Source organism: Lynx canadensis, chromosome A3 (assembly GCF_007474595.2).
Source record: "Lynx canadensis isolate LIC74 chromosome A3, mLynCan4.pri.v2, whole genome shotgun sequence".
In the NCBI taxonomy this organism is placed as follows: Eukaryota; Metazoa; Chordata; class Mammalia; order Carnivora; family Felidae; genus Lynx; species Lynx canadensis.
This window is the reverse complement of record NC_044305.1, coordinates 115,212,850-115,227,168: the sequence shown is the minus strand read 5'-3', so window position 1 is coordinate 115,227,168 and position 14,319 is coordinate 115,212,850. Positions and strand designations below refer to the sequence as shown.

The following is a 14,319-nucleotide window of genomic DNA, read 5'->3' as shown; positions in this document are numbered from 1 at the left end:
TAACATCTGAATTAGACCCCTGGGGAAGCCCGCAGAGCAGATGGGCTCTTAAAGTTGCAAGAGGAGCCGGGGTGTGGGGAGCTGCAAAGGATACATCCATCAGGGCCACGATGCTCCGGCACTCATCCAAAGAGAAGGTGTCCCCGGGAGTTCCTGGGGGGCAGAGAACAGGAAGGATGGAAACGTCGGGGGTGGGGAGTGACACCAGACTGGCTCAGCAGTGGGCATGAGGTTGGGGCCAGCAATCCTGTGGGTCTGACCTTACCTATCAGGAGCTCTTGGTTGAGAAGGCTCTGAAGCTGGGTTGCATCAATGTCCAGCCCCTGATCCAAACAAGAGAGGAATACAGGAGTCCCATCCATGCTCAGGAGCTGAGGGGCATTACCTGCCTTATTCTGGAAAAGCACTCAGATTTCTAAGCCCTTGCTTCCCACCCAGTGCCCACCTACCTCTGCCATGAAGCCTTTCTTGATCGCTCCAGGCCATGGTGATACCCCTCCCCTGAACATCTGTAGTGCTCATCACTCCTAACGTTGGGTACCATGTGTGGGTCACCTTGCATTTATCTCTTCATTTATTATGGGGCCGGACAGCAATGGTTCCTTCCTTTCTGCCTTACCTGGCACTTAGGAGCCCCTCAGGAGGGGTATTGTTGAATGAATCAACTCAGCCCTGAAGGTGTGTTTCCCCATCTGCCTCCAGGAAGGGATAGAGAGAAAATATGACTACCGTGTAAGCATAAGCGTGAATGTGAGAGTGTGTGTGTGTGTGTGTGTGTGTGTGTGTGTGTGTGTGTGGTAAGAAGAGATGAAAGTGCCAGAAATCTAGGCTAAGACAAGCCGCTCTAATTGAGCACATTACTTAGCATTAGTTTTCCTAGCTACTGAAGCAAAAAGGAAGACATGGTTTTCCTTGGATTAAAAACGGGAAGCAGTGGAGGCTGAGGGGAGAGAAACTTTTCCCAGCCGGAACTTCTGAAGTTGTTAACTGCATTCGATTTTCTCCTAGGGACATTGAGCAGCTTTATGGGCGGTGTCTTCCATGATGATTCTATAGAGAAGCAGAGCCGTGCTGTGCATGGCTATTTCTTACGCGTAGGCTGGTAAAAGCTGAGGGGGTGATGTCACATCACATCAGCACCCTGGGAAAGCTTTACATGGGGGAGGGAGCCGGAGTGAGGTCCCTCAGCTGGTGGCTTTGCAGAGTGGTACTGGGTCAGGTGGAGGAAAGTGTCTCATTGGGTTCTTCTGAGAATCAGCACCCTGTAGATGACAGGCATGCTGTCCCCAGAGATGGCCTCACCACTCAACTGAAAGCAAAAGCAGTCCCACGGCCTGTCCTCATGGGAGAATCCCTCATAATGCCCCCAAGAAAAACACCCTAACAGTGTTTGAAACTGGCTCTCAGTTATCCCTCCAACATCTCATTGACTGGGTTATGTCAGCAAAGTCAGCATTGTGTGCCCACTAGCAACAGAGTTCTTTCCTCAAAAGAATCATGGCATGCAACTTGCAGACCAGTTGGTAAGGAACACTTACCATTACATGGAATGTAAGTTACCAACTAGAATGTAAGTAGCTTTGGGACATGGATGATGTCTCCTTCCTACTGCACGTCCCTCTATCCTAGGACAGCTTGTGATTTGGACCCTGCACCCAAGAACCACCAAAATGTTTGAGGAGATGAGGAATAGAGATGAAGGCTGCCTTAAGCAAATTCCAAAACAATTGCACATTTTCCTCCACCACTTCGATGTAGGATTCCTGAGGAGCTGATGCCAAAACTTTGTGTGGTGCTTAGAATGTCCTAGGTATTTTGTATATGTTTGCCAACTGAATAAATGGTGGATAGATGGACATGACCTAACTCAGAGGCTGAGAGGTCCTTACTTTCTGGCAGGCAGACTTGGGTTACAGTACCATCACCACTATCATGGTTGATGAAGGTAGATCATGGTAGTGGTAGCAGTGGTAGGAAGTCACTGTGTTCGCTTGAAACTAAACAGATAGAAAGAGATCAGGAGAGAGGACTCGGGGAGTGCATGGACAAACATTTTGCTTTCAACTTTCATTTGAGGCTACAGCCTCTGAGGATTGCTTACAGGCTGTGCAGAATGATGCCAGGCTGGCCTGTTCAAGGGTGCCCAGCCAAGAGATGAAAAGGGGCTGTAGTCCAGTCTGTTTCACTTCTGAGCTATACACCTTGGCACAGAGCTGTGTGTGTCTTTTACTTTAATTCCTACAGAGGCCCCATATGGGCTACCAGTTATCCTCTATGAGGAGACATTTGGTTGTTATTTGGAAAAACCCTGATTAGGGAACCTGTACCATTTGTCATATGACAAATTATATTTTTTATTTCAGATGTGCAGGTGCATGAACCATGTTGAGGATTTTGCCATCTGCCCCTGAAAGAAGCTTGGTCTCAGTTCTCCTAATTAGGTCCTGTTTGTTGCCTTGGGGCAATAACCTTAGTTTGGACATCTGCTCTGGAGAAGCTAATCTGTCTTAATTCAATGTAGATTGACAGAGCACCTTCTCTGTGCCAGGGACAGTGATAGGTATTGGGGACAAAGAATGCATATGGTGCCATCCCTTCCTCTGGGAGCTCACAGACTGGGGATTATCATCTGGGAAGACTTTGTCTTGCATCAAGTGAAGTGCCTTCTAAATCAGCCAGATGTGGACCTGAATCCTGGGCCCATATTGATTTTAAGGAGTTCCATATTGAGCGGCTCCTCGTAACACTTTCCCCTCATGACAGCCACATTCTTCATTTCTCCTTGTTTTTCCCTCTGGGCCCAGGCTGCCTGAATAATGTCCCTCTCAGCAGCCTCCTAGTTACCCCATTAGCCCTCTGAATGCCTGGCATCCTTCCTGTCCTTGGCCTCTGCCTGGCCCAAGGCCGACATGGGACACATGATCATATCTATCCATCACTTTGCACTTCCCAAACCAACATGACTATTAATGGCAAAAGGCCCATTGTGCAGAGCCCTTGGCAGATGTTTTTATCCTGGCAAGTCAAGGAGTTCTTTATAACGGTTTATTAAACCATTAAGAAAAACCTCTGTGCACCTAGGTGGCTTGGCAGGAAAAATATCATTGGTGCCTTCAATGAAGCTGGCTAGCTCCTGTGAGGAATAATGTCAAGCTGGAGGGGGTGAAGATCAGGAGAAGGAAAGATTTCAGGGGGTATTGCCAATTGCTTGTTTAAAGATTTAACCTCACCCCATAATTAGCCCCATCCTTACCAAGCTGTACACCCCTCCCAGATGTCTCCTAGTTCTGGTTTGGTAGCCCTATTAGTTCTGGAGATATCCAGGGAGAGAGACTGATAAAATGACCAACTACATCACTTTTCTTCTCTGTATCCTGATAAGGGCCTGGGATAAGTTTCCTTTCCTCTAGTCCCACCATCACTCATCCCATGCTAAGGACTGTACCTGGTGAGCGTATTTGTGGAAGATGCTTCCTTGGGAGCCATTTTCCAGAAGGCTTGCCTGGATCAAAGGGAAAATAGTCAACATCAAATTTCTGTGGAAGGAGACTACCTGTCTTGGATAGTGAAGGCACAAGAACCACTCCCCACACCTGGATCTGAGACAGAGGCTTCATCTAGCAATCGAATAAAATTTGTAGGGGAATGGAACACTGGAGTTTGTGGAAGAGGATTGGTTCCAGCCTGACACTGGAGGCTTGGTCTTTCCCCTCTGCTCTGCCCCTTTGAGCCATCATTGGCCCATGATGATGGTGTCTCTTCTCACTGGTCAGTGCTTTAAGGTAAGAAAGGAGACAGAAGTTCTTGGGCATGGGATGTGGTCAAGGAAGCTTGCCAATCAAACCTTTCCACATACCTACCTTTAGTGTTGTAAGGCTGAAATTGCTGCTTGGGTTCCTAGAAAACCAGGGAAACAGTGTGACAAAGGATGAAAAACTCACAATTTAAAGGAGGCTTGAATATGGAGGACACCTTAGGTGGCACTGGACATTTATACCAAGGATCTGAGTGGAGAGACTTCAGCACAGCAGGTCGTGAAGTGGGCAGCCATGACAGTCAGCAGACAGATAAACATCATAACCACGTATCTAGTCTTTTGATTGGACATCGTCTGGTCTTCAAATTATTTAGCAAATGGTTCCTTTTCACAACCAAGTACACATGCACAGTGACCCCCATTGCCAAGATGGCAGATAAGTTTTGTCTTATGTTCCAACTCTGGTGGCACAGTGGCTATCTGGCATACTGGACCGAGGCCTCATCCAAGCTCAATTGTAAAGAAGGCCATGATGAGAGTAATGTCTGCCTCAGGTCCAACAGGGGGTAAGATGCCCAGCAGGGATATGTATTTGCTGATCCCAGTCTTGACCACTGACTTAGCAATGAAGACTCTCCATGATTGGGCTCTGTCTTTCAGGCCCATATTTCACTGTCTCCCTGATGTACCCCACCTTCTGGTCACATTTCATACAACTGCCAGCCATGCCATGTACCACCTTCCTGTGCATATGGCTGACATCACTTCTATTTCAATAGGCTCTATGCTCACCCACTTCCCTGATTCTGGTCATGCTGTTTTCTTCAACCTGCACTACCTTTTCCTTTAAACATTAGATTATGTTTCCATCAAGGGACAGCTGAAATGCCATTTTCTCTAAGAAGCCTTCCTCAATCCCTCTTGCCAGACGTGGGTCCCCTTACTCTGTCTTCCCATGTGACTCTGCACTCCCACTGAGCAATGGCCACATCCTGCTCAATAGTCTACTTATTGGTAGAGATTCTCTTGCCACCCTTTGTGGTGGGCTTCTTGCAAATGAGCCCCCCATGTCCCCTGATGCAGTACATGCTGCACAGGATGACACAATGTGTTCTTATAAATTTAAGTGAAATAAAACAGTTTGAAACCCAGAGTTTCTGTACCTGTCGCCATCTGGCATTTTCAGGAAGATCCGGAGCAAAAACTCAACTTCTCTGTATGTGGCGATGACCACCACGTAGGTCCCAGGGCTCAGACTGAAGTACTTTGTGAGGTTGCACTTGGTTTTAGAAACTATGCCCTTGACAGCATTTCTGAATTGAGAAAAGAAGGTGGGTGGCAACCTCTTCCAGAAGGGCTGGAACTGGAGGAAACATGAAGATGGTCAGAAAGCCCCTTGTGTGCATGCACCCAGCCCCCAGGAGAGCCCGCCCCTTCCAGACCCCACATCATTCACCAAAACAGCATTACAGGCTCCGAAAAGGGTGACAGTGCTTACCTGGACTTTCAAAATGCCACAGAGTTCAGACTGTCATTTAATAGAAACACTGACACCACAACCAGTGTAAAAAAAAAGTACGGCACATGGTTTCACCTCATTAAATCCCACAGTAGCCTGGGTTTTGGGGTTTATGTCTCTGCTCATATATAAAGACTTTCATGGAAACTAGTGAAGTTGTTCCAACACTGAATGACTTTTGGAGCGCCAGAAGCCCCTTCCCTCCTGAACCTTCCCCAGGATGCTTTGGACTGTATATAGCACAGCAGAGTTGGACTCCTTTATTCCCTCCATTTCATCTTCCCAGCAGAGCCCTGGAATTTCTTCTCATTGGAGAATAATAGGTCCTGATCATTTTCCTTTATTTCAATATTTTCTTAGAGATAAGACAATAAATATAATGCAGTTCCCATTACCAGATGTCACATACATACTACATAATAAAAACCCCTTACTAAATAAATTTTCCCCAATACAGTCGAGCATGGGGGTTCCATCTAAAATGGTTATGCAGCGTGAAATGATTATTTGTGAGCTCTGCCTTGGGGAAAAACAGGGAGAAAGGGAGAGTTTCTTTTCAGGAGGTGGAGACAGGGCTGAGCTAGGAGATGAGACGGGAGATAGGTCACTGTCCCGGGTGGGCAGAAAGGGCTGGGTGGAACCTCCAAAGTGACTTTGCTGATACTAACAGTGATCCAGTGGGTTTGGAACCTCATTTGCTTGAGCCTTGTGGCAAAGCAATGATGAGAACCATTCTACTCCAAAAAGTCAGCACTGCCCTGTGGCTCTGGGTGTGTGTGTGTGTATGTGTGTGTGTGCACACATCCATGAGTGTGCACAGAAGTGTGTGTACCTCTTGCAGTCCAGAATTTCCCTGCTTCCCTGCTCGCCTCCCTCCACTGGACTCTTGCAGCCTTTTCCAGGCTCCCTATCTTTCAGAGCAGACTCGCTCAGTGGCAGCAAGAAGCATAAGTAGATGGCATGGTGGTCTAGTGCTCAGAGGACCAGCATCGAATTAACACAGGCCTAGTTGCACAAAGACCTGACCCTGTAGTTCCAGGGATGGGTCTTGTACCTTTTCCTGGGCCGAGTCCCCACTCCTTTCTCCAGCTCTGGGAATTAAAACACTGATCTGTTCCTTGTACCCGAGTGCCTCCCTTTGAAACCCTTCAAGAAACTCCGCTTCCATGACCAGGGTGCCCAAAACCAAATCAGATCCTAAATTCAACTCTGTGGCTAGGCCACTGGTATCAGGGGCCTCCTTGCTGCCTGCTTTCTGCCTGGGCTTCTGAGTATCCCCTGCTTGAAGATGCCCTGTCCTGACCTCTCTCTACCTATTGGGGCACCCCTGGAAGGCCCGGAGGAGCTTCCCTGGACCCACCAGCATGCTACAGGGACTACCTGTTGGCTGTGACTTCATCTTGCTCCCTCCCTTCCATCCTTGGTCCCACACATGCCCTGGCAGCAACAGCCCCACAGACCCCACATCCATTTAAGGAGTCTGAGTGCCTGTAACTCCATCTGTCCTTCTCCATCCTTACTCTTCACTCATCCTGCAACAATGCGGGGCCTGCTTAGGAGAGGGAGCAAATTTGGTTGTAAGATAAGCTAGATATGCCCTGAAGGTGCATTTGCAGAGTGTGTATCCTGTTTGTGGTGGATCTAGGGGTGACGAAGAACATGAGGCTAAAGTCCCTCTAAGATGCCACTAGCTCTGCTTCTTTTCTTAAGTGGGAAAGAAAGGGCTCCATCAGTGTTATCTATTGGAGGCCAAATGCTTGAGGATAGTTTTGTGGTTCCAGACCCTCTTAGATGTCAAACCAGAGAGCAACTCAAGGGGTCCAACCCCCAGAACAGGACAGCAAACACACGTCCTGCACTGTTGACCTGTTCAGAGATTCTAAGCTTGCATCCGTCACAGGACATAACAAGAATAAATTTGCAGCCACGAAACAACAAGAGATGTGCCAAAGTTATGGTGTTGGAAGAGGCATAATGCTTTACCGATGCACAGCAACAGAGGCAGGAGAAGGGGCTGAACCGTACCTGAAGGTCGACCTGTGGGGAAGAGAAAGAAAGGCAGGTTCAGGGACCTAAACCAAAACTCAGGGGCAAGCAGATCCCAACAGCCCAGCTCCGGACCCTGCATTCCTTCTTCCTGGGCAGCCAGCCTGTTCCCTGCACCCCCCAGGGGATGAGACAATTACTCATCCCCTGTGCAGAGATGTGAAAGAAAACCTGACCCACTGTAGGTTGTAGGGGGGTAAGGGGGAAGGAAACTCAGCTCAGCCAGGTGTGGTTACTCTTCACAGCAATGATGATAAAAGAGAAGGGAAGAGAGAGATGTTAACAGGGTTGGAGGTAAGACAGAACCTAGATCAGATGTCAGTTTCTCAACATCAGGAGTTCCAATGTGAAGAAACTTCTTTTATTTCATCATACCACTGAAAGATATGGTGGGAATTTGTTCTAGGTCCCCGGTGTTTGTAAGGAATGTCTGTGTGCATCTGAATTGGGAAATACCTAGTTTTAATCTTAAACTGAATATTGCACTGAGGACACAGCCCTATTTTTAAGCCACTCTGCCATCTGCAAGATGCTTCTGTGTAATGTGTTGGATTGTCACGGTGACCCTGAAAGCAGATACTGAGACCCTGTTTTATGGATGTGGAAATAGTTCCAGCAGTCTAAGTGGCAGAGAAGGGAATAAAGCAAGCTGCTTTGCTTCCTTGGTCATTAAGACCCACCACCCGGCAGTGTCTTCTGCAGTTGGTGTGGGTTTCAGTTCTTTTCCTCTGCTGATCCTGCCTAACACCACCCACCCCAACACACACAACCATGTGTACAGACCACCTGATTTTCCCAGGCAGACTTTTCTGGAGCCCAAGAATGAGCTGGAAGCTCCCAGCCTGGGAGAGCAGCTTTGGGGTGAAGATGACTTGTCCACCCTTGTCCTTTTTCTCTGTCCTGTCTTCTGTTTGCATACCACCCATGTTTGTTCTGATGCAAGGCAGAGCAGTGCTTCCGTAGGAGTTGGGAGTCATGGGACCATGCTAGGGTGGGAGGGCCGTATACATTAGTCGTGCAAGCAGCACTGCCCGCAAACACCATCAGAGCCCGGCAGACTTCTGGAGGTCTACTTGCTGGCATGCACACAGCCTGTTTCTCAGCCAAACTGTGAAAGGAACCCAAGTGTCTCTTGAGCTGCCAAAGACTAGATGGTTCTCTGGTGTTCAGCTCAATCAGGATCCTGCAAGATCCATTGGGACCTCCTGGGAGCCTGAAGAGACCTCAGGTTTGAGTTCCTTTTTAGCAAAGTGTACAGCTGAGAAATGCATCTCTGTATTTAATCTCAGTAGATATTTATCTCAGTAGATAAATGGGCTCAGCAGTGTTTAAAAACAGATAGGATTATGATCTTTCCAGGGCTCCTGAACTGTAAAGACTTTGGGCAAACTGGTTAACACAAGGCTGCTATGATGTCCAGCTCTGGGGCACCAGACTCACAGGTGGCAATGTGAACAGCATCCCCAGTTGTGCACTGGGGCAGCCCTCTTTCCCTCTGTGGGCTCCTGTCTCTTATCAGAAGAGGGGTGCAGTCCTGTTTGGTGCCCTGAACTATTAAACTATTAAATCCTGGCTGAGTAGACCAGATGCCTCCATTCCTTCCCAGCCCCTTTCCTTTGTTCTTCCCAGAAATAAGAGTTGGGGGTACTCTGAGGATGAGAATCCTCTCAGAAGGCACCTGAATCATTTGGGATTCTTGGCTGGAAGCAAGAGATACCAATCAGCGTGGGGTAAGCAGAAAGCCATTTATGGGAAGTCTAGAGGATGCAGCTGAGAAAGTGGGTGGGAAGGAGGGGAGACGGCTATGCAGCTGGACACCAGCCCAGGATCTGCCTACACTGCTGCTGCCGGGCCCCAGGATTTGCTGTACATAATCCCTCAGCTGGTTCTACCACTTTTAATGACTTCCTCAAGAGTCCAAACCCAGAGTGACCAAAACGGGGGGTGGGCAGGCATGAGAGGAGCATCTAATTGGACAAGTCTGGCTCACACACCTACCCCATTTGCAGCCAGGGGCTGGGGAGAGAGAGTATTTGGTCTCTTTGGTTGCCACAGTGGGAAATTAGGCCCTGCCTTCTACCAAGTGGAAGAGAGCGTTCAGGTGTCTGGTGGTGAGAAAGATGACAATTGTCCACTACTGCATCCTTAGATGTTCTTTTCCAGCCTCAACAGGTTTCAGGCACCTCAGAAGTACTGTGCCAAACCCCAACAATTTCTTTTCCATTGATTTCATGCAACTGGGAAGCAGAAATGGGCTCAGAACAGAACCCAAAGGGCTCTCCTCCTTCTAGAGCCAGAATCACTGTTTTCTTTCGAGCTGGGAGCATCACCAGGAAAGCAAGTGCCTCCGCCTTGCTGAGAGACCCCGACCGGGGACCAGGAGCTCTGGTATCAAGTACCTTTCCTTCTAGCTGGACCTTGGGAAGGTCACTCTTGCTCTCTCAGCTTTGGCTTTCATATCTATAGAAGTAGTGTTTGAAGCGATAAGTGTGAACATGCTGAAGTACACTACCACCGTGAAGTCTTCTCATTGGAGTGAACTGCAGCCAGGACTCAGGACTGCTCCAGCATGAGCAGAGTACCCAGGAGCCCTGCCTGTCATACATGAGTTGACCCATGGTTCTGACTGTTGCCTTAGTCTCAGTGAACAGGAATGAAGATTATTCCTAGGGATGCTATAATCAGAGCCCCAGCCACAGGGGCTTGGAGGACATCTGGTGCCCAATCCCCAGCTCTGCCATTAACTCTGACCATATCACTTCACCTTGCTGGGCCTCATTTCCTTCAGCTCCACTATAAGGACAAGGGATCCTAGCATTTGATGGGTGCGGTACCATAGTTATCCAAGTCAGTCCATAGAGGGTGTGGAGCATATGATTTAAGAACCATACACTTTATCTTTGGGATGCATTAATTTGGTGGGGCACCTGGGTGGTTCAGTCCGTTAAGCGACCGACTTCGGCTCAGGTCATGATCTCACAGTTTGTACATTTGGGCCCTACCTCAGGGTGTGCGCTGACAGCTCAGAACCTGGAATCTGCTTCGGATTCTGTGTCTCCCTCTCTCTGCCCCTCCCCTGCTTGTGCTCTCCTTCTCAAAAATAAATAAACATTAAAAATTAAAATTATTTGGTAAAGGAGGTGGGAGCAGAGGTATCAGATTTTCTTTAGTAACACTTTTAAGTAGTCTCAAAAAAAAAAAAAGAATTCTCCGATTAGCTCCTCCCAGTGGGATGGGTGCAGGCTGGTGGGTGGAAGGATGACCCCTCAGGAGCTGCAAAGCTGGTTGGGAGGGCCATGGGTGTGAGGAGGGGAGGCCAGGTAGAGAGAAAAACCTGGCTTTGGATGAGTGGCCAAGCATATATTTGCAAGCCAACCACTGAGACTGGATTTTGGTCTAAATACAAGAGAAAAACATACCTCCTGGTTTTACATCCAGGATTTATTTTTTCCTTTAAACTCCTCCCAAAGTTTAGCCAATGATTCTCAAACTTTCATGCACGTAAGCAGCACCCAGGGAGCTCGGTACAATGCAGACGTTCAGACTCCAGCTATAGAAGTTCAGATTCAGAAGGTGTTGGATGGTCCCAGGAATCTGCATTGTTAAACAGCTGGTCTTGGACCAGACTACTTTTTGGATAACAAACATTTGGGCTTGCAGCATACCAGGAAATGCTGACAAGTGACATGGTTAGGAGGTGTGTCCCTCTGTGAACTTGGTCAAGCCTGATCTCCTCTCAGGTTTTCCTGTAAATTTAGAGTTGAACCAGGTGAACTCTATAGCCCTTTGGGTTTTATGTCTGAGGTAGTTCAGTGAAATCTCCCAGCCTAGTCAGCTTCTCTCTCTGCACAAGGAATACACAAATGTCCGAAAGGGCAAGCCCTGAAGCAGGCTGCCTTACCTTGAATACCTTGAAGGTGAGTGGAAATTTCTCATCTTTTGCCTTTAAATTTTGCGGCATGATGTTGAAGGACATGACGACATTGTTGTCTTCCATACTCTCTGGCACAGAGAAGATGAACTGCGTGTCCCTCAGAAGTTCTTCTGCATGAGAAAGAGCAGTCACTGGAGCTCAGTTCAGCTCCTATGACTCCCAGATGGGGCCATGTTGGTTCAGAAAGCTCTGGTGGGTTGTATTGGACACTCTGGATTTGGAGACTAAGGGGCAGGCCCCAGGCCCCACGACTACTACTTATAGCACAAGCTTCTTTGTTTTGTGAGCCTCTGTCTCTTCCTCTTAAAAACAAGAAGGGAAAGAATATTCCCCACTGGGTGAAAATGTTTCTTAAAGTTGAGGGCTATTTTTAATCATAAGTGGAATTTCAGAATCCTCAGGTATGTATGAGCTTACACACTGGCGATAACCATCAGAGCCTGGAAATGATGTCAATCCCCAAGCACCAGGGGAGACAGAGGAAAACAGGCAGAGAGATGGTAATTCATAGCACTCCACTACCCAAGCATGCTCCTCGGAGCCAGGGCAGGAGACAGAAGGAAGGTGAGGACTGTTAGATTCAGATACATGAAAGAATGAAGATAAGTCAAGATAGAGCTGAAATCAATACACATCCGCAGGTTCGGGTCACAACTGGGAAGCTCTGAGAGGGGAATGAGGAGACACAGAGGCTTCCTGTGAGGGCTAGACTACATAATGCATTCAAGTGTACTTAGCAGTGCAGGGCAGGTGCTCACGCACTGGCTCCCTTCTCTCTTTCCCTTGCAAAGAATCACTAAGAACAGCCCCAAGGTACCATTTTGGTTAGTTCATTGATATGCACTATATCCAGGGAAGGGGACTTTGGCCCCACAGTCAGACAGATGAGGCTCTGGAAGGTGAATCAGTAAATTTGCTACCCAAGTATGACTCAGAAGTTTCTTAGAGTCCATCCATGACCACCAGAATTGTGAAGATCCTTGAGGTTGAAAACAGGGGCACCCTGGGGTCATTCAAGCAAACCATTCTCAACAGGCAGGTGCTGGGGAAAGGGAATGCTCATGTCTAGGTGCAAACACACCCACATTCACACTCACACATACGAAAACTTGTTTGTGTAGCTTCTCCTATGGACGATGTGTAAGCACGCTCAGGTTCACGTTCAGAGGGAGCTATTTCACTCATCTGTGTCACAAATGGGGAGCAGGAGGTGCAGCGAGAATATGTGACCCTCCCAAGGTCACACTTAAGATTTACCTCAGGGGAGCCCAAAGACGGGTTCAGAGGTGCCCACCTCTGAGATCTCAGTATGCTGTTACAGGATGTACCAACCAGCATGGGACAGGAATATTCTCCCTTATGTCTGGATGGGGCAAAGTGATGGTTTAACCCAGGCCTCGACTTTTGTCCAGTGTTGTTTCCACAGCTCCCCACCACTGAAGAGCGGTCAGCCTGTCTTTCTGGGAGGCGGGTGGAAGTCAGTAGGACAGTGGGAGAGCATGACAGGGCAGGGGAGGCACACTTGAGATTCTCCCACCCAGCCCACCCAGCAACTGTTTCCCTTGGAGAAACACAGCTGTCCCTTTAGGCTGACAGATTCCTCTCCTTTCAAGTTCAGGCTGATGGTCCAGAATCAAAAGCCACTGAGACTTGAAGCCAGGACTGGGCTAGGGCTGGAAGCTTCCATCTGGCAGAATCATTACCAATGTCATCACTACCTGTGGTGTTTCCTGGAACTGCATGGTTCTTAAACATCATTTGGGACCATCTTTCAGGAGGCATGTTTCCATGGTTTAGACTGACTGGAAATTGGTTACATACGTATAGGCAGGAAAAGTTGTCTTGGAAATCTTGACATGACATCCTGTTATAAACAGATACACATCATTTCACTGGTTTTGTCCCTAGGGTGGGGGTTCCCATCTCCCCACTGTACCTTTGTCAATTCTAGTCTCCATGGACTTACCACTGTCCTAACCCAAGACAAGGGCCTCATTCTGGCTCATTCACTATCAAGTACCTTTCTGTTCCCTCCAGGGGTTGAGACAATAGGACAGAATAAAATTTCTGGGTTCTGCATGTCTCTCTCATGGCCAGAAGGATGGCTCTTGTCTCTCTCCGCTCTGGGTCCTATACACTGTTAAGAAACGCCTTTCCCTTGGTTCCTTTGCCAAATTCATTGCTGAATCAGAATAAAATGGGTTCAATACCTAAAACCCCATCTTGTACTGTGATTACAGTGGAGATATTGGAAATATTTTTCCTTTCTAATTGACATTTGTCTCTCTGCTTCTTAATAACTTAGACCCAGTCTCCTCTTCACACATGCTAAATTTTATTTAAATATGTTATTAAGTAAACCACAAACCTCTCAGGAAATGTCCATATTATCCTTTAAGATGTGAACACATGGCAGAGAATGGGTTTTTAAAACATCTAGTCCTGCATAGCTGCTGGGCGAGGATACGGATGTCTCACTCAGAACTCTAGAGTCAGGGCTGGGAGATTAATACTGAATTGCTCTTTTGGAAGACTCTGGAACCCCAGGGTGAGACTGTAGGTCCTAATGGGATGGCGTAGAAGATACAGGCATGATAACCAGGCATCCTGGTTTTCAGGAAACTGTTGATTTCAAAGGTTTGGTGTCAGTATTCCCTTTTGCCATTAACATTTCCTGGAATTTCTGATATTCCAGACTGAAATACCTTTCACACAAAGAGAAAGCACACAAATAATTTCCCATCCAAAGCTTTCATGTCTTGGTGGAAAAAACTGTCTCCTTCTACATAGAGGTCTCTACAAAGCTAATCTCTAGTCTCACAAAAGTGTAGGGAAAGGAGGAGGGATTGAGGGTGTGGGCAATAGTTAAAGTTTTAAAATGTAACTTTAAAAAAAAATACCAAAACTCGCCATCGTCCTTATTCTCATACAGCAGTCTTCTCCATTGGTGGTGGGTTTCCTGCCATTCTGGCGACCTGGGCACACAGGGACAGACCACAGGGTGAGATCTCCCAAAGCATTTCACCTCGGCAAAACATGCCCCAGCAGAAGCCCTGTCCCTCA

The 14,319-nt window shown here is 47.7% G+C and overlaps 1 protein-coding gene across 1 annotated transcript in view; it reads right to left on the bottom strand.

Moving 5' to 3' along the window:
- Positions 1-14,319, bottom strand: part of CAPN13 (calpain 13) — a 61,505-nt gene that overhangs the window by 16,051 nt on the left and 31,135 nt on the right. The window contains exons 8-16 of the mRNA XM_032592753.1: positions 14,157-14,231; positions 12,975-13,120; positions 11,224-11,366; positions 7,302-7,313; positions 4,921-5,120; positions 3,861-3,897; positions 3,446-3,502; positions 266-323; positions 95-153 (exon numbers count right to left, since the gene is read on the bottom strand). Of these exons, the coding sequence (XP_032448644.1) occupies positions 95-153; positions 266-323; positions 3,446-3,502; positions 3,861-3,897; positions 4,921-5,120; positions 7,302-7,313; positions 11,224-11,366; positions 12,975-13,120; positions 14,157-14,231 (787 nt within the window). The remainder of the gene's footprint in view (positions 1-94; positions 154-265; positions 324-3,445; positions 3,503-3,860; positions 3,898-4,920; positions 5,121-7,301; positions 7,314-11,223; positions 11,367-12,974; positions 13,121-14,156; positions 14,232-14,319) is intronic.